Source organism: Macaca nemestrina, chromosome 3 (assembly GCF_043159975.1).
Source record: "Macaca nemestrina isolate mMacNem1 chromosome 3, mMacNem.hap1, whole genome shotgun sequence".
Classification (NCBI taxonomy): domain Eukaryota; kingdom Metazoa; phylum Chordata; class Mammalia; order Primates; family Cercopithecidae; genus Macaca; species Macaca nemestrina.
This window is the reverse complement of record NC_092127.1, coordinates 161,173,931-161,201,607: the sequence shown is the minus strand read 5'-3', so window position 1 is coordinate 161,201,607 and position 27,677 is coordinate 161,173,931. Positions and strand designations below refer to the sequence as shown.

General features: G+C 35.2%; 2 protein-coding genes and 1 long non-coding RNA gene across 4 annotated transcripts in view; 2 read left to right on the top strand and 1 right to left on the bottom strand.

Annotated features, from left to right (window-relative positions):
* Positions 1–6,074, top strand: part of LOC139362251 (uncharacterized) — a 29,423-nt gene extending 23,349 nt beyond the window's left edge. The window contains exon 7 of the mRNA XM_071092691.1: positions 565–6,074. Coding sequence (XP_070948792.1) covers positions 565–633 — 69 coding nt within the window. The 3' untranslated portion in view covers positions 634–6,074. The remainder of the gene's footprint in view (positions 1–564) is intronic.
* A 1,767-nt stretch (positions 6,075–7,841) lies between these two features.
* The window catches only part of LOC105487763 (uncharacterized), a 45,630-nt gene continuing 25,794 nt past the window's right edge, over positions 7,842–27,677 (bottom strand). The window contains exons 4-5 of the long non-coding RNA XR_011621382.1: positions 8,129–8,175; positions 7,842–7,966 (exon numbers count right to left, since the gene is read on the bottom strand). This is a non-coding gene — a long non-coding RNA (uncharacterized lncRNA). The remainder of the gene's footprint in view (positions 7,967–8,128; positions 8,176–27,677) is intronic.
* Positions 13,936–27,677, top strand: part of LOC105487764 (death domain containing 1) — a 73,765-nt gene continuing 60,023 nt past the window's right edge. Inside the window, exons 1-4 of one of the 2 annotated variants that reach the window (XM_071093758.1) lie at positions 13,936–14,538; positions 16,388–17,003; positions 23,462–23,792; positions 26,607–26,786. In XM_071093758.1, coding sequence (XP_070949859.1) covers positions 14,268–14,538; positions 16,388–17,003; positions 23,462–23,792; positions 26,607–26,786 — 1,398 coding nt within the window. In that variant the 5' untranslated portion in view covers positions 13,936–14,267. Of the gene's footprint in view, positions 14,539–14,964; positions 17,004–23,461; positions 23,793–26,606; positions 26,787–27,677 lie in introns of those variants that run through there. The other variant, XR_011621381.1, reaches the window with a different exon arrangement.

The window sequence follows — 27,677 nt, the reverse complement described above, 5'->3', positions numbered from 1 at the left end:
GAAACTCAGTGTGAAGTTCAATGCTTAAGAATGATGTTTCCTCTTTCCTAGTAATTCTTTTTCTCTTTTCCCTGTAAAATTTTTTATTTTTAAAACTTTATTAGTAGTACTCATATTGTTTGTGAGTTTATTTTAGGTAAGCTTAAATAGTTGGATTTTTTAGAGGGGATGGAAATAAGTAGGCTATAAAATTTTAAATAAATTATATATGTACATATATATCAATGTTTACTGTGCCCAAACCATGATTACAAATCACTGAAGACGTTTTAGAAATAAACAGACCAGGTGCCGTGCCTTAAGAATGTAATGTCAGAGTTTTAAGAGGCTGAGGTGGGTAGATCACTTGAGCCTAGGAATTTGAGGCAGCAGTGAATTATGACTGTGTCACTGCACTCCAGCCTGGGCAACAAAGCAAGATCCTCATCTCTAAAAAAAGAACAAAAGAAGAAAGAATACTGAAGGGAGTTGTGAAAAATTTAATAGTTTCAATTCAAGCAAGCATGTGAATTTACATCTCATAGCTTTTTAAAGGAATTAATCTTTTTGTTTAACTTGTATCAGGTAATAGCACTGGAACACGAAGCTGATCGGTTACAGATGTGGGTCTGTAGTATCACGAGAGCCAGCTAACTCTTCCCTCAGTATCTCCATTCATAAAATATGAGGGTTGGACTCCGAAGACCTAAGGGATCATTTCCAGCTCTGGAATTGTATGATTTCTTCTAAGTTTACTCTTACTCTATTTCAACATTTAAACATCTAATTACCATAGGAGAACACATTCAAGAATGACAATAAGAAGTGACTATGCAAGAGGAAGTTTCTTAACTCTTTTCTCTTTACAAAGGCATTCTGAGGACATGGACTGTAATGAAGCATTTCCTTTCAAATTAGATTTGAATATTACATCAGATAATGAAGCTTTTGAAGTTCTAAGAACTCAAAATTCCATTCAGTGGTCTGATGTCATGAAAATGGATCCTTAACCAGTCAAAAGAGCTAATTCATTTTGGGAAAAAAAAAATGAAACAAAAGCATCTACGATTTCTTAGTCATTATAGTAGCTCTGTGAAACTATTATATAACCAGCTTAAAAACATACTGTTTTGGTATATACTGTGTAAAAAAAAGATTCTAAGCTTGACAACAACAGAATAGACTCAGTAACTATTTAGCAATACAACAAGTTGCTTTGTTTCAAGCATAACTGTTACCAATTACTTTATTCTAGCAGTCATGATAGAGCAATACTATCTGAAGCACCTTGGCATTAACTTTGTTGTGAAATATCAGATAGTCCTTGCATGCTGCAACAGGTTGAGTATGTATTTTCCTGTAGCATTAATTTGATATCCAAACAAAATTATATGATATGGGCAGATTATATAGCAATAGAAATGTGTTTATTTAAGTCCAACTCACATAGTTAGCTAGCTAGCCGTGTCATGTAGGCTAACCTACACAAACAGGATATAAGATACATACTTTAATTTCAGCTGCCTGAGAAATGAAACTTTTCTTCTCAGTGCCTAAAAGAGTAGGCACACAAAAGTGAAAGCACATAATCAATGCTTAGTGAACATTCATTAAATAAACAAGCTTTTATGTTATCTTGATCAGCTTAGTGTCGAAATTGGGAATTATTAGCATTCACCAAAATGGATGAATTTTATTTCTCTATAACACATGGAATTTATGATAGAATGTGTGTGTAACTCTGTATGTATACTTAGATGCCACTGATATTAGTTATATTTCTGATGTTTTGTTTAGCCGTTTACGGTGGTTGCTGTTGTTTTCTTCAAAACTGTTGAAATAGAATTGTCTACTTGTGAGAAGTCCTTTGAGCCTGACCTTATGAAGTGCTATAAGCTATATTTTACCTTAATATTGAGGCTGTCCAAAAGATGTATGTTTCAAAACTTCAAAGGAAACTGTATCTTGTGTAGTTAATGCAATCAGCCACAGCATAAAACACTTTTCTGAAGACGTGTAAAGGATCCAAACTTCAAATCTCAAGATTTGGCTGAAAGGGGCTAGAAGTAATTATCTGATAATATATACTTCCATTGTTTTCTCCTTTTTGTATCCAAAAAAATCATTTGAGAGTAAACATAGGGGAAAAGTTGCTTTAGCAAGTAATATACAGGAGAGGTAAAAATCCCAGGAACATCTAGAGAAGGAGCAGGCGGGAGTAAAATTGTTTGTTTCATGTTTTACACATTGTAGGCCAGAAAAAAAACAAAAAAAAAAACAAAAAAAATCTTGCATTTTCATTCAAATTCACATCCACAAAGTCTTCTCTGAGTCAACCAAATTAAACTAAATCCACCAGCATGAGAAATTCAAGGACTGAGCAAAAGAATGTCTCATCATTAATAATAAGTTGGTACATAACCCAGAAGATCCTTCTTTCTTTCTTTTAAGTTCAAGATATGGCTGCTTCCCAGTTCTTGTCCCCATGGAAACAGGATGTGCTCGGTGTAACCAGCTGACGGAGACAAACAGCTTCGAGGCTGTGGCTACATCCCTGGGGCTGGTTTCACTGTGAAGTTCTCCTGACTGCTGCACTAGTAGTTCAGCTGTGATTCCCCCGTTCTTTCCTCAAATCGAGGTCTATGCAACAGTTTGAAGTTGCATTTGAGGACATCTCGAGTTTTTAATATTTGACATCTATTTGTTGTGTTTCCATTGCTTTCTTGCCTATTTCATGCATTCTTTAAACAACTTGTTTTATACATTGTTCATTTCTTCTTTTGAATGTACATTTTTAGTTTTCTTTGATCTTTATTAAATGCAAGTTTAATCACTCCAGCTAGATTTTTAAGATCCACAGAGAGAAAAACTATTTAAGCCACTTACAAGGTTAGAACAGTGCTTAGTATACAATAAACACTATATATTGCCTGATGGACAAATGACTCACTTTAGCGCTTTTATTCTCTGTAATATGTAGTTATAACAGAGAATAACTGCTCATTTTTAGCCAGCAGAGATTTGGTAATACATTTGGTTTCCCTGTAGTGGATTACTGTTGATGATCTTTACTTGCTGTTTGTACTATTCATGGCTCACCGGTGATGTTGATTGAAGTCATCCCTAGATGGGCTGTGACATCAATTACTGACCCAAATCTCACAGCTAAACTGCAGGTTGGGCATCACCACTATCATTTGGAAACAGTTAACGTTGTATGGAGGCTGATGCTCTACACACATAGCTACATGGAGATGTGCAAACTTTCTCAAGAATTCACTTGTCTATTCCAGTTTGCTTCTTTGTTTGTGTATCTCAGAAAAGGGCATTGCCACAGCTGCTGGATTACGTAATGGCTCAAAAAAGCAGTCTTCAAGGTCATTCAAACACATGACTATCTCTCTGGACCAGAACAAGAATTCCAACTTGCATTAAAAAGTCATCATAACAACCTAATTTACTCATAAATAGTCCTCGTGTGAATTACCTCTTCTCAAAAAGCATACTGAAGATATTTTCTTGCTTTTTTTTTTTGTTATTGTTGTTGTTTAATTTATGGCATGTCTCATGCTATCTTTGAATGTTGAGATTATTCTCCAGGTATTAAGTTTAGATCTTATTGCTGAAATGAGACCAAGTGACATACAGTAAAATATTTGAAAGTCTGTTTAAAAAAAAAAAAATCTAGAGTTTTTAAATAAAATTATTTTGAATATGTTGACAATGCATATCTTAAAATCTTACATCTTATTTCATAAAATATAATCCGAGGGCTCCTTGTACGTCCAGATATTCAATTAGTAATCATCAGTTTTTTAGAAATTATTCCTTTTTACTATTCTAAGGTATCTTTAACATTTTGAAAATTTAATGAATGAAACTGTGGTTTTTAAAAGAGCCCAAACAGTTTCTTCCATGAGTGAATATATTATTAGTCTTGTACTTTTGAAATAAGAGAAGTCCTCTAGTACTGAACATTCTGGCATATATTTCCTAGTACCATCGGTCCTTCTTAGAACATAATTGAGACACTGAGGAATTAACTCCTTCAAGCCACAAGGAAGCCACTTCCCATCAGAGGTTCTGACTTTATTGTACTATCCTGTATAATCACATGAATTCATATGGCACCATTACTGAAGTATAATGAGATCGTTAACTCCTAAGCACGCAGTTTATTTTAGACTTTCAAAAATGCAGATTGACTTAAGATTAAGAAGTGATTGCAACCACATATTTGCAGCAAAAGCAGTTATGAGACGAGAGATGGGGAAAACAAATTGTACTATACTATTTAAGCTCAAATTTCCTTACTCTCACCCCCACCTGGACAAAATGGCTCTTATAACATCCACTATCTATTAAAGCTTTTGCTTTTAAAACAAAATTAATATTCCTAAGAAATGCAAATATAAAAGGTGATAAGTCTTTTTTTTTTTTTTCATTTCAAGTATGGATCTGATTTTAAGACCTTATTTTCAAATGGCTCTTTCAGTGCTTTTGTAGGTAGGAGCCAAGAATTAAGAACAACCCTCATCTTGTGTGTTAGATAATACCACAGAGAGTTTCTCTATCCTCAGCTTTAACTCCTGTCTACTGACTAGACCTATTTAAATTGCCTAACCTGTTTAATGAGCTCCAAAAATAAATGTATATTATAGAGAAAACCAAAGGACACCCACTATTTACAGAGAAATGACACGGAAAGGGCATTTCTTCAATATGTGACCTAAATAACCCAAATCAGATTTAATTCAATATGGGAATCTGGGATTACATCAGAGCTGTTATCTGGGTCTGCCAGTAACTGCAATAACATCTTTAAACAGTAGCACAATCTCTGTCCTAACAAAAATGACTTCTCCACTAGGATAGAAATTAATTCACCCTTGCTCTCATTTTTATCACAAGGAGTTAAAATAAATTTTAAAAAATCAAATGTAGCTTCCTTGGACTGTTACAGCTAATTCTGAATTAAGAAATGAAACAGTTAGTAGTTATGTATTTCTGACAGTACTGAAAACAAATGCTCCTAATGATATCATTTCACATACAAACCTAACACATAGGCTGAGATGCACCTGGAGAGGCATCCCATAGAAGCTTCAGGTTTTATTATTACAGATTCACTCTTTAAAAATTCAAATAGGGCCTGGCATGGTGGCTCTTGGCATTTTGGGATGCCGAGGTGGGTGGATGATTTGAGTCCAGGAGTTTGAGACCGGCCTGGCCAACATGGCAAAACCCCCTTTCTACTAAAATTACAAAATTAGCCATGTGTGGTGGTGCATGCCTGTAGTCCCAGCTACTCTGGTGGCTGAGGCACGAGAATCGCTTGAACCCCAGAAGTAGGGGTTGCATTGAGCCAAGATTGTGCCACTGCGCTCCAACCTGGGCGACACAGCAAGACTCTGTTCAATAATAACAATAATAATAATAATCATCATCATCATCAAATAATGCTGATGAGGAGACTCAACACCTGCCAAGACTCTAATGAAAGTGGGTTTATTCAGGTAATTTTTGACAGATGATGCAAAGCAGCAAGAGATAAAGAGTAACTTGGAAGGTATATTGAAAGGGGTAGTTGGATGGGAAACATGGCCAGAAAGGAGATGCCAGTGATGATTTCATAATGAACATGCTAGCCTAGGTCCAGCCATGGCTGTTCCTCCCACTCATTGCCACTCACTGAGGTTCTAGAATGTCCCTGAACCTGGTGATAAGAACAATGATGAGGGGAAGTAAAGTAAAAAAGAAGATTGATAATATTTTCTCTTCTGATACTGGACATGGTTAATACCTATATATATATATGAGAGATATATATATGGGTATATATACCCACATGTATATATGTGAGAAACAAAGACTCTTGACGGCTCATTGTGTACAATGTCATCCTTCTAGTAATGATGAACACTATGATCTCCTGAGGTATTCTCAGCTCATGCACATTTAGCTGGAAGAGCTCAAATATTTCTAAAAAGCAACAAATGAGGCATTCTTTTGCATCGTTTCCCTACTTCAAGATAGATTTTTCTTGATGTTGAGTGTTGAGCTTATGCTGAAGAATTTGATTCTTGCAAATTTATTTTTACAGTGCGAGGGATATTTTTGCTGACAATTCAACATTCAAAGAGATGAGTGTACGACATCTCTAAGAGATGTCATGGAGTGCAGGTAGAAAGGACTTTTTAAGGAGGTAAGATCTAAAATAGGACAGTCACATTTAATTGATGAATTGTGTTATGATTGTCCAGAAGTAAAACAGAGAACCTGGAAGTGATTTGGAAGGAATATGTTAGTGTCAGAACATATGAGACCTTTTCTTTGTCCCCTTTTTTAAAAACTCTTTTTAATTCATGTGTTTCTTCTTTGTTTTTTTCAGAACTACTTCTCAAATCACTAGTCACATCCTGGTAGAAGTCCAGCAATGAAGATGGCACAGAAACACATTCCAAATACTATGATACCATAAAGTATACTGTAGCAATGCATCTGGCACACCCTCATTTTAACATCTGTCTCAGAAGATTTTGACAGAAGATAAAACTGTCTAGTTTTTATTTCATTGGTTTCATGAAAATGTATTTCACTGGTTTCATGTCACAGGCCCATGACTGTATAAAGAATCATAATCTTTACAAACACAACAGTGACTCACAGAGACATGTTGCAAAGCTGTAATCCAAAACACTGATGTTAATTTCAGAGGCCATTCATGGTGTTAAGAAGGAGCTTTTGTTAACCAAATAATTGAATACTCATAATTACTTTTCAGTTCTAGTTCAGTTCTTCACACCAAACCATTTTCTTTACATAGTGAATGCAGAACTTGCCAATAAGAACTTTTTTTTTTTTTTTTTTTTTTTTTTTTTTTTTTTTTGAGACTGAGTCTGGCTCTGTCGCCCAGGCTGGAGCGCAGTGGCCGGATCTCAGCTCACTGCAAGCTCTGCCTCCCGGGTTTATGCCATTCTCCTGCCTCAGCCTCCCGAGTAGCTGGGACCACAGGCGCCTGCCACTTCGCCCGGCTAGTTTTTTGTAGTTTTTAGTAGAGATGGGGTTTCACCGTGTTAGCCAGGATGGTCTCGATCTCCTGACCTCGTGATCCACCCGTCTCAGCCTCCCAAAGTGCTGGGATTACAGGCTTGAGCCACCGCGCCCGGCCCAAGAACTTTCAATACTAAACTTCTATGTAAAACAAAACATCTCAAAATCAATAACTACTTTAATGGAATAGTAAAGAATTTACTTAAACACAAAGGAATGAAAATATCTCTGCAAATATGTCTACTGACTTTTCAATTTTGGTGACTTCTTTCGAATTAATTCCTTTACCTCTGTTCCTCATCCACATAAAAATGACAAAAATGAAAGATAATTTTCTAGCCTATAATTAAATTTCTCCATTGTTGGCATATAATATGTTTTTAATACATTTTTCAGTTGTCATAATTCATATGAAAATTATTAAAAGAGATTTAGTTGCCTTTGAGGACTGTATTTGGAACCTACTTCTTAAAAATTGTGTAAAAATAATTGTGGCTTTTGAGAGACAATTGGAAATTTGAACCTGATCACATATTTTGTGATATTAAGGAATTTTATTAATTATTTTCTAGGTGGGAGAATGACATGATTTTCTTAAAAGAATGTGTGAATTGTTTATTACATTTCAACATTGTCTTAATCATCAAACATTTGTTGACCTTCTGCTGTATCTAGAGCTCTGTGATCCAGATGAAGTATTTGATATTAAGCCATTACCAGGTGGTAGTTACTCTACCTCTGTTTGAAATTCATGCTCAGTTCATTTGATTGCTTTAAATTTGAGTTCATTCTTGAGCATGTGCCACCAAATTCCAAGCATTTTCAAATGGTGAATTACTTCTTACAAACTCAGTGGAGTGTATGTTTGCTGATCTGATGTAACCCACTTGAAGTGATGCGTTGTGTCAACCTTAATATCACCATCGAAGGATCCCTAGGGAATGCAGCATTTGGCTTATTTCATTGTTAACATCCGAATTTAGTTTATATCAAAGTAACATAACACATGTAGTTTTAAAAAATCATATAGTATGAACAACAACTTGAAAGAAAAGCAACAGATCATTGCAGCTTGCCCTTCTCCCTCCCCAAGTACCTGAGCGTCTGTCATTGTCCTCAAGCATAATGCCATCAGCAGCACACCTGTAATTGAATAAGCAGGACTCATTACCCATTTCATTGAGGGAACACTCACACCACAGGGAATCCAGTGGTGTCTCAGGTAAAGGATGTTAAAAGGGACTTATAACAGGATTTGGGCTTTGGTTGGGTGAACCGACGGAAGTTTCCCGCTCTGAATTGGATGCTGTCTAAAAGTGGTTATGATCTGTGATTGGCTATCTCAATAAGTCTTATCTTTAGAGAGGGCGGACTAGAGTAATGCTAAAGATGCAATTGTTAAGAAACAGTCCTCATTCATATTAGCTGAGAGAGAGGAATGTTTTGTATTTTGTGGCTTAAACAACGCTCATGTGTTTAGACATGATTGTAGAGTGATCTTCAATTTGTTTTGATCCATCATAGTAGATGATGTCATGTGATTTTTTTTTTTTTTTTTTTAATGTTCAACAGAATGCTAACACCTACCTGTGAGTACCAGGACAGCTGACAGCAACCCCGGGGCTTTGCTGGTGGTGCCAGGCTAGCTCCTGGAAGTCAGGAGTTGCCTAGTTCCTTCCCATGCCTTTTCCCAGAGGCAATCACATTAAACTTTTTGGAAGTTTCTTCTGGCACTTACCTCCAGATTCCTAATAGTTTTTCTTTGTTTTTAAATGTTTGATTTATTTTTAAATATTTGACTTCCTGCTGTAGAAATAAGACTTTTTGCTCTCTTGTATCCATGCTGCTATATACATTCTCTGTGTACATGCCTCCTATGCCCATCCTAATAATACACATATATGACACTTTTTATTTTAAAGTAATTATGGACATCTTTATTATTGTGGCTATGTCAATATTATTCATAACAGAACTATACGATACACTATAATTATATATCCTTTTCTTTACAATTTAGTTTTTGCTGGTTTTAATAATTGTCTTTCGTTTCTGTTGCTAAGTTATCAACAATTCTTGTCCTCAATTCTCTAATAGAATTGTAAAATTTCTCTTAAAATGTATAAAACATCAGCTAGGCCGGGCGCGGTGGCTCACGCCTGTAATCCCAGCACTTTGGGAGGCCGAGGCGGGCGGATCACAAGGTCAGGAGATCGAGACCATCCTGGCTAACACGGTGAAACCCCGTCTCTACTAAAAATACAAAAAATGAGCCGGGCGCGGTGGCGGGCGCCTGTAGTTCCAGCTACTCGGGAGGCTGAGGCAGGAGAATGGCGTGAACCCGGGAGGCGGAGCTTGCCGTGAGCCAGGATAGCGCCACTGCACTCCAGCTTGGGCGACAGAGCTAGACTCCGTCTCAAAAAAAAAAAAAAAAAAAAAAAAAAATTAAAACATCAGCTAATTTGTCAGTTCCATTTCTTCTGCTTGCAGACAGACTTCTGAAGCACTCCGGTGACTGCTGCAGTCTGGAGTGGGGACTTTCTAGGACCACAGCATTGCTGTTGCTCTGGGACATCATTTAAAGCATTTGATTTAGCTCTCTCTCTTTTGCTGGATTTTCCAGTTCCTGACTCCTATGTCTACGTTTTTCTTGTGTCATTCTGTTGCTTGTGATAGAGTTCATGTGAGTGGCTTCCCAAAAATGGGTACACGGGAGATAAATCGTTTGACATCTGCCTACCTGAAAATGCCCTTTCTTTCTCTGCACATCTGAATGATTTTTTGGCAGAAAAAGAATCCTGAATTGGAAAGAGGTTTCCCTCAGAATATTGAAATCACTTATTATTTGCTAGGTCTTAGTGTTGCTGTTGAGAAGTTCAATGCCTTTTGATTTAAATGTGACAGTTTTTTTCCCTCTTTGGAGGCTACTGGAATGTTGATCCTTGGTGTGAATTTGATATGACTGGTTATGATTATTTTTTGCATATACTGTTCTGGGCTCTTTCTGTCTAGAATATCATATACTTTAATTCTGAGAAATATTTCTATATTATTTCCTTGATAATTTCATTCATTCTGTTTTCTCTTTCCAGAACTCATATTAGTGGGACCACTTGGATTTAACCTTTAATTTTCTTAACCTCCATTTTACCCCTATTGTCCATCTCTTTGTCTTTTTGTTTGATGTTTTGGGGAATTTACTAAACCGCTTTTTCTTTCCCATATTAAGAAAATTCTATTATCATAATTTAATTTTTGTGAGTCTTTTCTCATTGCCGTAATGCTCCCCTTTTAAAGAAAATATTTTCTTGACTTGTGAGTGCATTATTTTTTCTTATCCTAGACTCTGAACATGCTAATTATAGATTCATTTGATATTTTCTCTTCTCTGTAAACACAGGGAAGTTCTGTTTTTTCCCCCCCAAGTTCTTTAGTTGTGTTTGTTTACTTTAGTCTCTAGCTTTATATTAGAGGCTTTTTCAAATGCCCGACCTCCTTGGTTGTTATTCCACTTAAAGTGAGGCATGAAGAGCCTAGTTTGGAATCTTTATATGATGTGGAGCTTCACTGTGGATGATCTGACGGGGGCAGAGCAGGCTTTTGGGGTTGGAAATAGGGAGAGGGACACTGAAAGTTTCACTGTCAGTAGGTTTTTCTTATGGAGTGTTCAGTTACTCTGTGGAGGAAACTTTGCGTTTTCTGCCTGGGAGGTTATGCTTCCCAGCCTGTGTTCTTGGAGTTGAGCAGAAGAATAGAGCGGGATCTCATAGTTTAACGTTGTAGAATTTCACTTAACCTCATTGTCAGCATAGCACCCCCTCCAGCTCTCTGCTCTGCTGAGCTTTGCTGCCCCCATTTATTCATAGAGGAAGTCTCTAGCTTCTGATGGGTGGGAGAGAGACTGTTGTCTGGCTCTTTGGAGCAGAAGAGAGGACTCTAGGAATCTACCTGCTCTCCAAACAGAGTTTCAACAAAAACACCTGTTTACAGCCCTAAGTTCACCTTTATTTTCAGAGGTCCTAACTGTCTCTAATTCCAGGAACTGCTGAGATTCTGTGACAAGAACTCACCTATTTTCCACTGTCTGGGTGCTTAGGTTTCAGCTCTGTTTGGTTATTTACTACTTGCCCATCTGCTTTTAGTCTTCCAGGAGTTCATTGACATCTTTTGTCTATTATCACCCATTTTCTTTATCTTTTGGGATTTGTATATCGTTTTATCCTTTCCAGGGCATCTAGCTAGAAATCAGATATGGAATATATATCTAATCTACTTTGTTTAATCAGAAGTGTTAGCAGCTTTGATTTTTACCACTTGGTCTTTGAAAACATTTTAAAATTGATAAGCACATTAAAAATTTGAATGTATAATTTATATTTTACTAGTCCAAAAGTTACTAAAGAAAACAAAAACACAACAAAAAGAAAACAATTTATTTTCCTTCTCCATCCACTCATCATCCAAATGCATGAGTTTATCTTAAACAGACAAAAGATGACCAGACATTCAATATGAATGTTCAAAAGGGGAACAATTATTCTGGACTGTAAGTACCAAAGTCTCTGATGTAGGCAACTACAGAAATTCAATGAAAATAAAATCACATTATAGAACTAATAACATTGACTCATAATACTTCAGGCATGCATAACTCTTTTGCTTACATCTGACCTACCCGCCACTACCCACTATAAATGCCATGAAAAATAGCACTCTTCATTACGCTTTAAAACTTTATTGTCTTCACTTCCTTTGAAATTAATAGCCTGTCATTGATAGCCCTATTGCATATTTTTATTTCTTTAGGTAGTAAACAGGAACTCTCCTACTATTTGATTTTTATTTCTAATCCACTTGAATACTTTTAATGTTAAGAAAAACTATTTTCTTTTGACCACATAATGGTATGAATTCAAGACTGCAAGCTAACGTCAATGGAAGCACTGGATTCTCAGTAAGAAAGTAAAAGGAGTCATAATAATTAGTAGCTACAATGAAGATGATAATCAAATGTTAAAACCATTCAGATGAATTTCTGCAGTGAACTTCTGTAGGTGTCTTGACTGCAAATGTCTGTTCTTTCTGTGGTTAGTGACATCAATTAATGGAAAACAAGGTGCAGGAACATGCCGATGCATGTTTTAACAAGTAAATGCAGCGTGGCCTGTGGTAGGTCTCACTTTGCAAATATTATATGTTCCTAAGAAGCCAAACAGAGAACAAGTTTAAACTTGAGGATAGCAAATGTGAATGAAACAAAGAGAATGTCTGGGTTTGTTTTTTTTTCCCTGAGAAAGGATTTTCTCACATATCTAGAAATAAATGTAGATTGCTGAAGTGATCAAGCAGCATTTCATGATCAGTTTTATTCAATACTTAAAATGTGCCTGGTAAATTCTCCATTAATCTACTTCCAGGGATTCATGTACCACTTATTTACTGATGACATTCAAATATACCAATATTATTCTAATTTTTAGCCTGCTTATCCTTTAGTTTCTAATTCAAACATTTTCCAGGCCTCTAAGCAGAATTTTTTTTTAAACTCCTCAAAGCTTTTATGATACTTTTTCTTTATACTTCTCCTCTAGCTCTCAACACAGTCTAAGCTTTATTTTAATAATCTGTTCATGCACCTGTCTCTTGAAGTCCTAAAAAGGGCTGACCTCCAGCACTTAATTCCTGTCCCACAGTAAATGCTACAGGAGTTTTCAAAATAGGCATTGAATTAAAGCCATGTTACATTATTTTTGAGAATGACATCTCTTTAAGGAGTAAGAGAAAGAAAATAAAATGAATGAGTGAGTCTTTAGTTTGAGAAGATTCATATGATCCAATCCATGAAGTGATAGGAACTCATATTGCAAAAAAGGTCCCCTTTTCAGTGAACAGAAGTTAACTGAAAAAATAAGACACATAATAGCGAAGGAGCCCCTCTCCACTCCGCAGCCACCAGTCGCTCAATACTGCTCCCTTCCTTTTCCTTCAGAGGTTTTGACAGTCTTTACTGCAGTGGCAGTCATTCTTCATTATTTATTCTCTGGGCTTGTTTTTCCCATCTTGTCTTCCAGGTGCTCTGAGTGTAGCTCTTAGAACTCCAGGGCTTAAGATGAGATAATGTGTTGCCTGTGGGAGGGAAGCACTCCGGCTTCCCTTTGAAAAGCTTTCATTTTGTTCCAGTACCCCTGAGGGAACATGAGCCTCTCTGGAATGTACTCACTGCCCTCTCCCTTTGGCGTGGGTGTGTGTTCTCCCTTCCTTGAGCAGTGGGATTGGAGAGAGGGAGGCAGACTGTTCTGGTTTACTCCAAATACCCCCAAGTGCTGTATTGCATAGCCCCATATATGATGTGCTGGCAGGCAGACAGGCAGCAGTGGGGAGAGCTTGTTGTATCTGAATTTTAATTACACATGGTAAAGACTTCTTGCTAGTTTAGAGAAAGCTACTCTTCAGGTTTGCTTTCTTTCAGTGAAGGGGCATTTTTATCCAATTAGAGGGAAATTATTAGAGGCCAAGTTCTTATCTCAGTCTCTGCAGATTTACCATATAAGAAGATGCTAATTATACTTACCTAACCAATGGTAATAGGCTCTGCTCCAGTAGAGGAATCTTTTTAAACTCTTGGTTATAAAAATACTATACATATACACATTAATTAGAGTGACTTGTCAAGACCCCATGTGTAACCATATCCAGCTTCAACATTTATTAATTTTTACAGCACATTTTATACCTCTACCAACCCCTATGCTCCCAGATTATTTAGAAGCAAATCAGACATCACATTATTTTATTCATAAATATTTTTAAGTTTACAGAAATCCTGCCAGCAATATTGTTCTAACAGTTTACCTTTGATTAATAAACTTCTTATCCCACCTGGAATCCATATTTTGTTGCCTGAAAACTTGAAAAGTATTTGGGACTTCCACAGTATATTGATTTAGTAAAACTCACATAGAGAGTTGGATCGTGTGAGTTAGCTCTACCCCAGTGATTAATGTATTCTGTACACAGTAGCACACACGGTACAGTAATGCCCCTTCTTTGGTCACCTAGTAACTTTTCACTAGTCAACACCAAACTGAATAAACCACTATGTTGTGAGAAGGTGCTTGGCTAGCTGACTTGGATCATCTCCTAGAGTTTAGGAGACATAACCATCACCAAGTTTGAATTTGCAAAACCTTTAGGCTTTGCTGGCAGGAGAGAAAATACCACTTTTGGACCATAAAATGGATACGGAATACATGGGCTCAGGGAAACTGGGCCAAATATTGAAGCAGATTTGGAGACAAAACCAGATGCTAAAGCAAGCACTCCTGGGTGATGACCTTTGTGAGGGGGCTGGTGGGGCCACTTGGATGGCCACTGTGGTCTTTCTGGGTCAGGAGCTCAGCAGGGCCCTTCACCAGCTGCTGGAGCACACCGCAGGCACCCTGCATTCCACCTGCCAGCAGCTGCATGTGCTGCTTGACAAGGAGAATCAATGTGTCTGGAGAAAAGGCAAGTTTTTTTTTATAACTTATTCTTTCTCTAAGAAATATTGATTAGGGCAAGATCTGAGAGAGACTATGAGCATACCAACAAGGCTAAGACGGAGTTTCTGTCCGCAAGAGACTAACAATTTCATACGGGAAATAAGTCGAGACAAATGCACAATAATGCCAGGGACATTGGGGCCAGTCCCATTAGAAACACTTGAATGAAGTGCTTTTGGACTTCAAAAGCATTTTAAATCCCATCTGTAGGGTGGGGAATTGAGAAGTTTGCTAGAAAAATGTAGTATTTAAGCTGAAGCTTAAAGAGTGAATTGGACTTATGCAGCAGGAAATAGAGAGTTGGTATTTTTTGTAGGATCCAAGACTTAAGAGACAGGAAAATACAGGCCTAGTTTGAGGCAGAGCTAGTAGTTTTTTGTTTTTTTTTTTTTTTTAATCAGAATATAATATTCTATTTCTAGGGTCATTTGAGCTTAGACTTATTAATTGCAAAATTCCTGGGAAGACTGGAGTGGGTTGGGATAGGGAATTGGATCCCTATACACTGAGGCTGGAGAGGGATTCTTGGGAATAGGTCCAGTTATGGATGTGGAAAAGTACAGCAGGGCAGGAAGAATGTGGAATCTGATGAATATAATCCTAGATAACAACAGTTACTCCAGATAAGCATCTAGGTGGCATCATGAAATTCAACTCTAAATAATACAGTATCAAGATAAGTGGGCAGGTTCCATCTATGATGAAATCCAGGGTAGATGATATTAAGAAATTCAGTCTAAAGGGCAAATAGTGGGCATCAGGGAAATCTTTCCAAAGGTAGCATGACTGAGACGCCATCAGCTGCAGCCCAAAATCAGACCTTTAATCTCTGGAGGGAATGGAACATGGTCCTTGGCAACATAACAAGACAAATATATATTCAGAAAAAAGCAAGGACTTGGCGAAGGGATGATTTGGTGATGGTTTTAAAAACACTAAGTTATGGGACCTTAAATTACATATTCTTTAGTTTAGAACTGAATTCTAAAGACTAGAGAGGCACTAAGCCTGCAAGAAGTCATCAGGTGACCTCAGTAGTGAGGAGAAGCAGGATGAACAAATAGGAGCGTGGGAAGAATGATGATGGAGTGAGAGATTATATCAGATTTGACCATACTGAGAGTTTACTCCAGAATGAAGAAGGTTGACCTGAGTTAACAGGCTTTGAAAAGTCACTTCACGTTCCAATCAGAGAATTGGTATGGTCAGAGCTATTCTCTAAAGGACTAATTTGAAAATTTCCAGTGATCACAAATTCATCAGGAGGAATAATATGAACCTAATCCAATTCTTATAGTAGTAACTGGGCTGCAAAACGTAGCATCTACATTGGCAGAAATAATGGAGTTATGGTGTTTCTGCCAACCAAGCCACATCTGAAGTGTTCACCTAATTTTCAGCCCAGCATTTTAAATGGATCATTGGTAAACTATTGTACATCCAGTGGTAAAAGAACAGTTCTCAAAATCATAGCAAATGAAAAACAATTGAGGGAGATGTTGACTTCAGTTCTTATTGGAGGAGCGAGAAGTTATGACATTTGTCTTTAAATATTCAAAATATCTTTATAAGCAAGAGGGATTAGATTTACTCTTTGCTACCATGTTAAAAGTGGTTTGTTTTCAATCCTACAATTGTTAAAAGAGTGACAGTTGTACAATTACTTCTCCTTCATGAGATTGGCTTAAATGCCCAGAAAAGGTCTTTGTAGGTTTCTAAAATTATCTTGCCATGTTTCATTAGATGGCAATGCAGAAACATGATTTGGTTTAGTTTTGTATTTATTCTTTGTGTGTCTATGTATGTGTGTGTAGAAATCGTTACTTTCATAGACTGCCTCATAAAAATAACTGAACATTTGGGGAGCACTGCTGCACTTCTAAAGAAAGAAGAAAAGGAGATGTGTAATTTATGCGGCATGCATGATGAATGTACTCCACAGCAGACAATGTCCTCCATTCAAGATACCAAAGCAGCAGACATTGCTGCAAGAGGGGAACGAAATGTCATAGAAACAGTTACTGTTTCTCCCACAAATGGAGAGGACAGTCATTACACAAACCAGGTCCAGTTAGAAAAAAATAAAACACATGTGAGTTCAGCATTAGTGGAAAAAGAAAACAATACATCACTAAAAGGATGTGTACTGGGGCAAGAAGAGTCACAGAACAAAATGTTCCCAGATAATGCAGAAAATGAAGATGATAAACAAATAGAACACACGACTGTTGAGAACATAAATGGCAACAGGAAAGAGATTCATGGCATAATCCAGACAACAGAGAGAGAAATTCAAGAAACCTCAGAAAGCCCAAGAGAAGAGATGACCACGTCCTCAATAATATGTGATATCTCCAAGGAATACATAAATAGTACTCTTCCCAATGATTCAGAGAATATAAAGCACAAGAATAACATAATGGAAAAGGAGTAAGTAAATGCAATGTGGGAAGTGCTTAAGTATGCCTACTTATATGTGTGTTTCTATAGTCAGTACATGTCTTAGTACATTCAGGCTGCTATAACAAAACATCAGAAAGTGGGTAGCTTTTAAACAACAGATATTTATCTCTCACAGTTCTGGAGGCTTGGAAATCCAAGATCAAGGTGCTGGCAGATTTGGTGTCTGGGAGGTGGCTTCTTGCTGTGTCCTAACATGGTGGAAAAAGTGAATGAGCTCCCTTGGGCTTATTTTATAAAGGCATTAATCTCATCCCTAAGGACTCCACCCTCATGACCTAATCATTTCCCAAAAGGACCCACCTCCTAATACCATCACCTTGGGGGCCAGGATTTCATTGCATGAATTTTGAGTAGACACAAACATTTAGACTATAGCAACATGCATAGTATTTATACATGAATAAAATTTCCATTTCATATCTCCCAAAGATATTGTAAATTAGTAATTCAGCTTGAATCACTCCTATGAAAATTTATATGGCCACTATTATTAATATTGTTATATATCTTAAAGCTGTATTTCTTATAGCTTTAGGAAACACATTACCTTTTTTTTAAAGAGGAAGGAATTGAGTAGACAGGAAAGTAGTTAAAATGATCAATTGTCCAGATCATGAACACTTTGCAAATTACTACTATTTCAATTATAGTAACAAAAACTAGAAGACTGTAGGGAGTTAGAAGATTTGGAGAGAATGTTTTATCCTTGGATTCACTTTATTTATATTCTCAAGAAAATCATTATGAGTTTTAAGCCTGTGTCTGTAGAACTCTTGGGATTTCATGGATGAACTTTGGGAGGTACTTAAAATTGAATGTGTATGTTCAGACCTATTTCATTTCCCTGGATATGGTCTAGAACTATCATCAGATTCTCTAGGAGACCATGACTTCAAAAAAGTGAGAAAGACCCATCTATTTTGTAAATTTTATCTCCTGTGCAAAGAGGTAATAAGGCCCTATTTGTCCATATAAAATAAGATATTCACACCCATATTTTCCCAGACAAACATAACACGCTTAGAAGTGAAAAAAAATTATTTGTTTTGGGAATCAGACAAACTTAAATTTCACTTTCTGTTTTATTATATACTAATTCTATGACCCCGGGCAACTTGCTTCATTTCTTAGCCTCATTTTCTTATTTGTAGAAATAATATATACATCCTGGGATTATTTGGTAAGGTCAAATGAGAAAATCACTTAAATGACCTAACACCAGGCCACTTTTTCAGATATTCACACCAGGTAAATGTTAGTCTATTCGTTTATTTTAGCTCCAAAAACTCCCACTTTCTTCACCTGCCACTTACCACCATTGTTCCATTACCTCCATCTCTGCTGTGATATGCTGATGCCCTTTCAGGTGTATAATACCATTTTGAGGACTATGACCTTAGGCAAGTCATTTTACTCACCTTGACACTAGTTATCTTGCTATAAAATGAAGAGGTGGTTCTAATTTGGCTGTAATGTTTCTACAGGTCAGAGAGTCTGATGAATTTTATGTTTGAGGGTATTCAGTGCATGATAGACCTACATGATTTGTAAGAACTACTGCTCTGACAAAACAACTGCTAAAGTAGTCTATATGTGGTTACCTGTTTCACTTGAGAAAAACATTGAAGCTTCATATTCTCACATTCAGAAATGACTCAAAGCATCGGTTAATGAGTCATTGCCTGAACTACTCCCTCTAACACCTCTTTTAGGTGTTTCCTGGTTAGTGACTTCCTCTTTGCAGCACCCAAACCAATTGTGCTTCGCTTGTGTATTTGAGAAGTTGAGTACTCATTGCAATCCCTTGGCCTAGGAAACTATCATGCCACATAAAAGATGTGTGTGATAAACCCAGATAGCTTTCTGAAAGAAACCTATCTCTTCCTGGCTGTCCTGGTGTACACAAAAAGGGAAAATAAGGCTAGAATAAACCAGTGTGATTACAGTCATCGTTTACTTAAAGATGGGAATATGTTCACAGAAATGCATGGTTGGGTGATTTTGTCAATTATGCAAACACTGCAGAATGTGCATACACAAATCTAGATGGTACAGCCTACTGCACACTTAGTCTATATGGTATAGCATATCGCTCCCAGGCCACAGACTGTAAAGTATGTTACTATACGGAATACTATAGGCATCTATAACACAATGGTAAGTATTTGTGTATTTAAACATATCTAAACATAGAAATGGTACAGTAAAAATACAGTATTATAATTTTTAGGATCACTATTATATGTGCAGTCCATTGTTAACTGGTATGTCTTCATGTTCTACATACCTGTATTTTATTTTTTAAAGTTTTAATAAAAATTTTTCTTTTTTTTATTTTAATAGGTTTTAGGGGAACAGGTGGTGTTTGGTTACATGAATAAGTTCTTTAGTGGTGATTTCTGAGATTTTGGTGCACCCATCACCTGAGCACTGTACACTGTACCCAATGTGTAGTGTTTTATCCCTCACCTCCCTCCCACCCTTTCCCCAGAGTCTCCAAAGTCTATTGTATCATTTTTATGCCTTTGCATCCTCAGAGCTCATCTCCCACTTATAAGTGAGAAAATAAAATCTTTGTTTTTCCATTCCTGAGTAACTTCAGTTAGAGTAATGTTCTCCAATTCCACCCAGGTTGCTGTGAATGCCATTATTTCATTCCTCTTTATGGCTGAATAGTATTCCATGGCATACATATATGTGTGTGTGCATATAGATATATAATATATTATATTATATAATTATATATTATATAATATTATGTATAATATAATATATTATATGTATGTATATTATATATTATATGTTTATATAATATATAATGTATTTGTATGTAATACTTATATATAATTACATATTATATATAACAATATATGAAATATTATATATAAATATTATATATTATATAATATTTATTTACATAAATATTATATGATTATATAATCAATCACATATTATATATTTATATAAACATTATATAATATTTATACAAATATTATATATGTTATATTTGTAATTATATTTATTATATAATATATATATTTATATATTTATATGATACATTTATATAATATACAAATTTATATAATATATAAATTTATATATTTATATAATAGGCCTGTTATATATTTATATAATGTTATATAAATATATACTATATAATATATAAGATAAATTATATATTTATATTTATATATTATATATAAATATATATGTTATATAATATGTTATATTAGATATAAATATTATATGTTATATTTATATATAATATTGTATATTTATGTTATATGCTATATGTAAATATTATATTTTATATATTATATTTGTATATAAATATTTTATGTATAATATATATTTATATATTATATATTATATAAATTTTATATATTATATATGAAATGTATATAATATATTAGATATTATATATATATACACACACACACACATATATGCATACCATGGAATACTATTCAGCCATAAAGAGGAATGAAATAATGGCATTCACAGCAACCTGGACGGAATTGGAGAACATTAACTGAAGTTACTCAGGAATGGAAAAACAAACGTTTTATTTTCTCATTCATATCAAAAAACAAACAAATAAAAAACATGTTGGTGTGAATGCGGTGAAAAGGGAATACTTTTACACTGAGGGTGGGAATGTAAAGTGGTGTTCCCTTTTCACCACATCCACACCAACATCTTTTTTGTTTGTTTTTTTATTATGGCCATTCTTGCAGGAGTAAGGTGTTATTGCACGGTGATTTTGATTTGCATTTCCCTGAAAATTAGTGATGTTGAGCATTTTTTCATATGTTTGTTGACCATTTGTATATCTTCTTTTGATAATTGTTTATATATGTCCTTAGTTCACTTTTTGGTGGGATTGTTTGTTTTTACTTGTGGATTTGTTTGAATTTCCTTGCAGATTCTGGATATTAGTCGTTTGTCGAATATGTAGATTGAGAAGATTTTCTCCCACTCTGTGGGTTGTCTGTTTACTCTGCTGATTGTTTATTTTGCTGTGTAGAAGCTTTTTAGTTTAGTTAAGGCCTATATATTTTTGTTTTTGTTGCATTTGCTTTTGGGTTCTGGGTCATGAAGTCTTTGCTTAAGCCAATGTCTAGAAAAGTTTTTCTGATGTTATTTTTTATTTTATTTTATTTTGAGATGGAGTCTTACTCTTTCCCGCAGGCTGGATTGCAGTGGCACGATCTCAGCTCACTGCAACCTCCACCTCCCGGGTTCGAGCAATTCTCCTGTTTAAGCCTCCTGGGTAGCTGGGACTACAGGTGCCTGCCAGCACGCCAACTAATTTTTGTATCGTTAGTAGAGATGGAATTTCACCATATTGGTCAGTCTGGTCTTGAATTCCTGACCTTAGGTGATCCTTCCGCCTCGGCCTCCCAAAGTGCTGAGATTACAGGCGTGAGCCACCGTGCTGGGCCTCTGATGTTATCTTCTAGAACTTTTTATGGTTTTAGGTCTGATTTAAGTCCTTGATACATCTTGAGTTGATTTTTGTGTAAGGTGGGAAATGAGGATGCAGTTTCATTCTTCCGTATGTGACTTGCCAATTATCCCAGCACCATTTGTTGAATAGGGTGTCCTTTCCCCAGTTTATGTTTTTGTTTGCTTTGTTGAAGATCAGTTGGCTGTAAGTATTTAGCTTTATTTCTGGGTTCTCTATTCTGTTCCATTGGTCTATGTGCCTATTTGTATACCAGTGCCATGCTGTTTTGGTAACTACCATGTAACTGTATTTTAGTGTCTAGTCTAGATCTATTTCACTAGGGCTAGAGAGAATGGAACTGTTTAAAAGTCTCCTTGTCCTACTTCATCTGTCAGTTGAGAAACATAACTCCTGGAAGAAAAGTGTATTAATATGGTTTCCAAGACACAGAGGAGAGTCATTCCTAAAGTTATACAATGCTGGGTCACTGTATCCTCTATTAAACAATGTTTCTCGTTTTCTGAATTACATTGATCACCATCACCAAAGAATACTCAAGCAGAACAATGTGCTGAGTCGTTTTTTATTCCTTCTAACTATGAGTTTAGAATTGTAAACATAAATCAATGACTCTCTCTGCAATTTCTACATATTTTTTGGATTTCTATGTTAAATTGCACTTTATAATTCTATTCACCAGTAATTGAAAAATGTCTAAAATCTGATTATTGTAGAGCTGGACATTAATGCTTTATTAAATATAGATCCTCTTATTTCTCTTCAACATTGCCAGTATTTCAATCATTTCACTGGTATAAATGAGTAGTAAAAAAAGAGGAACTCAAGTTGGTCATTTTAATGTAGAAAACCAGCATTTATTGAGCACACTTCTAAGGCCAACACATTATTGTATGTTTAAGTGTTTCATTGCATTCAGTCTTCACACTATTATGAATTAGATGTTAGTTTCAATTTGCAATGAATAAAGTAACCAGCATTTTTGAATGATTTAAGGAATTATGATATTATATTCAAGAGTTTGGACTTTTACATTAAAGCTAGATGGAGCCAATTATCCGTCCTAAAATTTACCATCTGTGGGATCTTTGAAAGAAAGTTAAAGTTTCTAAGCCTCAGTGTTTTTATCTGTAAAATAGTTACATTAGTAACACCTGCCTGATACAATAGTTGTGAGAATAGTGTGTAGCCTAAAAACTACTTAATAGAAAGCAGTAAAATATTAGCTATTTTAATAAAAATTATTAATTTGCAAGGTCAAGTAAATAGTGACTGATCTCAAATCTGAATTCAAATCTATGACTCTCAAATCCTCGGCAAATTTGATGGTTAAAAAGAGTAAAATGAATGATCAAAATAAAATTTTGGATTGATTTTTTGGGAGATTGTAAGTGATCTTTGCCTAATTATTATGATTAATGATAAATTTACAGTTTTTTTTGTATCTTTCTCAGCTTTTCTAAAAATATATAATCACCATCATCATTTGATCTAGTGTGTTTAGACAATTACAATACTTCATATATGTTGACTCCCTCTCCTCACAGTTGAGGAAATTATTCAAGTATTAGTACTGATTTTACCAAGAAACTTCAGCAATCTTCAGCTTTATAATGTGGAATGAATCAATTGCTTAAATAACAATGGTAGCAAAACGAATTATAGCTGATATATATAACACATATGGTGTACCAGACATAGCTCTAATTACTTCCCATGTAATGGTTCATTTAATTCAATTCATACTCCCATGAGACAGTTATTATGTTATCACCCTTTTACCATTGAGGAAACTGAGGCACAGAGAGGCTGAGGATCTTGCCCAAGGTCACAGGTTTGATCAGAACTGGAATTCACACCAAGACAATGTAGATCTAGAGTCTGTGCTTTTCTGCATTTAGCTGTAAAGTACATAAATCAAATAATTGGAAAAATGACATTCTTTTTTCCCCTTCAGGTATCTTGATGTGCTGAGTGATGATACTGACCCCCAAGTGTCTTGTTATATTACAGCACCATCATATGTTCTACAACAACTGGAATGCCGGATAATAAATAACATGAGTTCTTTAATAGTGGGTGATAATGAAGAGTTAGTTAGCAACGTCGTAACTATTGAATGCTCAGATAAGGAAAAGAGAATTCCATTTCCAATAGGCATTGCAATTCCATTTACTGCACGTTACAGAGGAAATTACAGAGATATCATGGTGAAAGTGTGTGACACAAACCTTCAATCAAGTTACCTAAACCCAAATTCACTGGAAGGAATGAAGGGAGGTTATAAGGTTAGTAAATTCTTGGCTATATCTACATTTGCTGTTTGGCTCCTCTTCTAAATATTACTCAGACTAATAGACTGTAGTGTAGATATAATTGCTCCACTAGTAATAAATGGAAGGATTTTTGGATTTGTGCCAGAGCATTCACAATTTATTGCCATCAATAAAGATCAAAGGATGGAAATGATTAGCCAAAGTTAGGAATGGAGAGCTTGGTTTGAACACCTACCAAATGTTATTTTTTTTCACCTAGGAAACAAAATCAAAATCATGGCTTAATTACTTTTGTGCTTTTGACTAACTTCAGACCAACATTTCTAATATGATGGACCCTTGTCTAAATTTAAGAATGTTAGAATCCCCAGATGATAGTAGCTTTAATTGTTATTATTCATGGGTTGGGAAAATATACAAAAAATTTAAAAATTTGTGTATGTGTGTGTATGCCTTGAGATTGTTAATCAGTCTAGAAATGAAATTTGGTCTATACATAGAAGAAAGTATATGTGGTAGTTAAGATGTGGCCTGTGGAAGAAGATTGGTTAGGTTTGACATATGGTTTCTACACTTTCTTGCTGTGTGAACTTGGGAAAATTATGTAACCTTGCTGTGACTCAGTGACTTCATCTGAGAGATAAACATGATAATAGTATCTACCTGGTATGGTTGTAAGAATTAAATAGATAATACACTTATGAAGAGAGAAAGAAGCCTGTAAATACATGTTAGTTGTTGATAAATTATCATTTTCATGTCAGATTTTAATTGTAATAACTCTGAGGCTCTGTATGATCACAAATTCATATGCTGTGAAGAGAGAATATAATAACTGTTAAGTTTACTGTGGAGGCTGGGCTCGGTGGCTCACACCTGTAATCCCAGCACTTTGGGAGGCCAAGGTAGGCTAATCACCTGAGGTCGTGAGTTCGAGACCAGCCTGACCACCATGGAGAAATCCAGTCTCTACTAAAAATAAAAAATTAGCTGGGCCTGGTGGTGCATGTCTGTAATCCCAGCTACTCGGGAGGCTGAGGCAGGAGAATCGCTTGAACCCGGGAAGCAGAGGGTGCGGTGAGCCGAGATTGTACCCGTGCACTCCAACCTGGGCAATAAGAGTGAAACTCCGTCTCAAAAAAATAAAAAAATAATAATAATAAACTTAGTATGGAGTTTAGGGATACTAATATTTAAAGTTTTTCTTTGGGCCACTTAACTTCTTTTTAAGCAATTAAAATATTTATCTTTTTCAGCTTTATGTAAGTTGTCATTTGATGAGGAGGGCAGGGAATAAATGTAAAAAAAATCCATATATACATGGAATTATTTGTTATATATTTATTTTGTGATTTTGGTTTTCTCTGGGTTTCAAATAAGGTTTTATAGTTGAATATGAAAGCTAAGCCTATTCTATGTACTTACTCCAATTCCTGCAACTAATACATTTTATATTTAGTATCAGAAGTTTCTAGGTATGATAGTCTAGTCAGCATTGCCCTCGATTGGAGCTCTTAAATTTTGGCCAGTCTGTGTAACTATCACAATAAAAGCGAAAACTGCTCATAGCCCACTTGTCATAAAATGGGTTTGGAAAATGTTTAGTAAATGGATAATTAAAACAAAAGAGAGAGAGAGAAGGAGAGAGAGAGAGGGAATCATTGGGTATCATAACAAATACAAGCATGAATTTTTCTCTTTATAGTAAGAAAAAAATTTAAACTCTGGATTACTTCCAAATTTTTATGTGGATCGTATGACATTTTCAATTTCTAATTATTTAAAAACCTTTTTGGCTTTTCAGAATCTATCAAATATGATCGAAGTGCACAGCAACCACCATTGGTTTCTAGAAGATCTTTCTTTTTCACTTCTCACAATTTTCCCTCTGGCCAATTAATAATATTCACCATGCCCTGAATTTTCCCAGAGACAGATTCATTCAGCGATATTGTGAAATCTCTTCCTTAGTCAGCTTTCAAATGGTAGACTATTTTCCATTGTGATTGTCCCTGAAATGTTTTTCTGTGTATGTGAGCGTGATTATCCACTCATGCTGGGGCAGAGCCTGGCTGCTGTTTGGGGAAGTATGAATAGACCAAATTACTTCTAACTCTGCCTCCTTCTTTTAAGCTTTGGTGATTATAGGAAAAGATCATTTTGCTTTCATTTATGTATGCAGTTGCCTTTTGTGCAGTAAAAAACCTTCAGTAGGTGTCTGTATATATGCATTATAAATTTGAATGTCGTTATATGAAAAGAAACACAAATATCTTAGTCCTTTGCTCCCACTGCACAGAGAGACATAGAGAAGATGACTTTATCTGGGGAACCTAAGTTATCGTGAGCTATTAGAAGAAAGAATTTGCTGACAGCACAGGTGTTATAGTGTTTAAGCCAACTACACAAATAATGGATTTCCAGTCCTTAGGATTCCCTAAAACAGTGTTGAATGTTTTGGATAAAGGTCAGTATTTAAAATCAATTCTCACTAATGGAGGCTAGAATTCTAGGAACAATAATATTTGTGAAAACACTGAAAATAATTGCCCATTATTCGCACAATTTTGGGGGAAGATTTAATTTAAATTTAAGACATATGTTTATTTTTGTTTTTTATTTTGTAGTCTAAATTTGAGAAACTCTTACCGATTTCTACTTAATCTCATAAAATAACCATCCATTTTAGGTTCCTGGAATCATTTTAAATCGTAGGTGATTAAATAAAGAGTGTAGAGATTTTTTTTGACAATCCATAGAGTCTATACAGCAAATATTTTTCAAATCGGTGCTATAGCTTGTTTTAATGTTCTTTATTCCATACAGGGGACTTGTGCTTCAGTAAAAGTTTACAAATTGGGTATCTTTTCTGTTGTGTCTTGTTTAAAGAAAGAGTCGTTCACAGTAACAAAGAAAGGCCTCACTCTTAAGTCAAGCATGGATTCCCGAATATCCTTAAGTTACCCTCCAGGAGTTTTTACCTCTCCAGTACTTGTGCAGTTAAAGGTAAACATATTAAAAATAGGTGAGTTCCTGCTCATAGATTTTGTGGGTCATCAAGCATGGTTCTAAACAACAAAGAAGGTACCAATATTTAATATAACAATAAATGGATTATTTTATATAGTTGTAATGGCCTAATACCTAGTGATATTAGCAATAATGTAATGATTTTGAGCATATTAAATATCATTAAAAAATAAATCTTCTCTTTATTCAAAAGATTTTCGCAGTTAGTCTTTTGTGTTGTGTTGTTTTGTTTATGATATTTATTGGGAAAATTTATGTTGCATGACTATGAAAGAATTGATGACAGACTTTGGAACATTCATATAATTCAAAGATTTTGATCAGAGAGGATGGCAAAAAAGAGGACAATCAATTACAATATTTATTATAATAAATATTTGGTTATATTTAATTATGAAACAGCCATTTTCTGGGAGTAAAGATTTAATATATGCAAACACTATTTGCAAAGGGCATGTAAATGTATATTTTTCAAGACTTATTTCCTCAAATAATATTCTCTGTTCGTCTAGCTTCATTCCCCTCCCATGCTCTCCTCTCTATTTCTTCCAGTTGTTAATGTAAGTGGTAAGTGAAGAAGAACGATTAGGAAGAAAACATATAATAAATAACTTATTTATAGATATTTTCCATGAACTTTGAAATGTTGGAATCATCTTAGCTATGTTTTATTTTTAACCATTCTTATGTGAAAAGAAACAAGTCATGTTTTTCTAGTTTCTAAAGATCACTTGATCTAATAATAGTCCTAATTAGAAATCATTATAAAACATCTATTTTGTTTTCTAGGTCATTTTGTTGCCTGCAATTAAGTCTGTTTCTTAGTTATTTATAACATAAAACAGGGAACCCATATTTCAGAAAGAC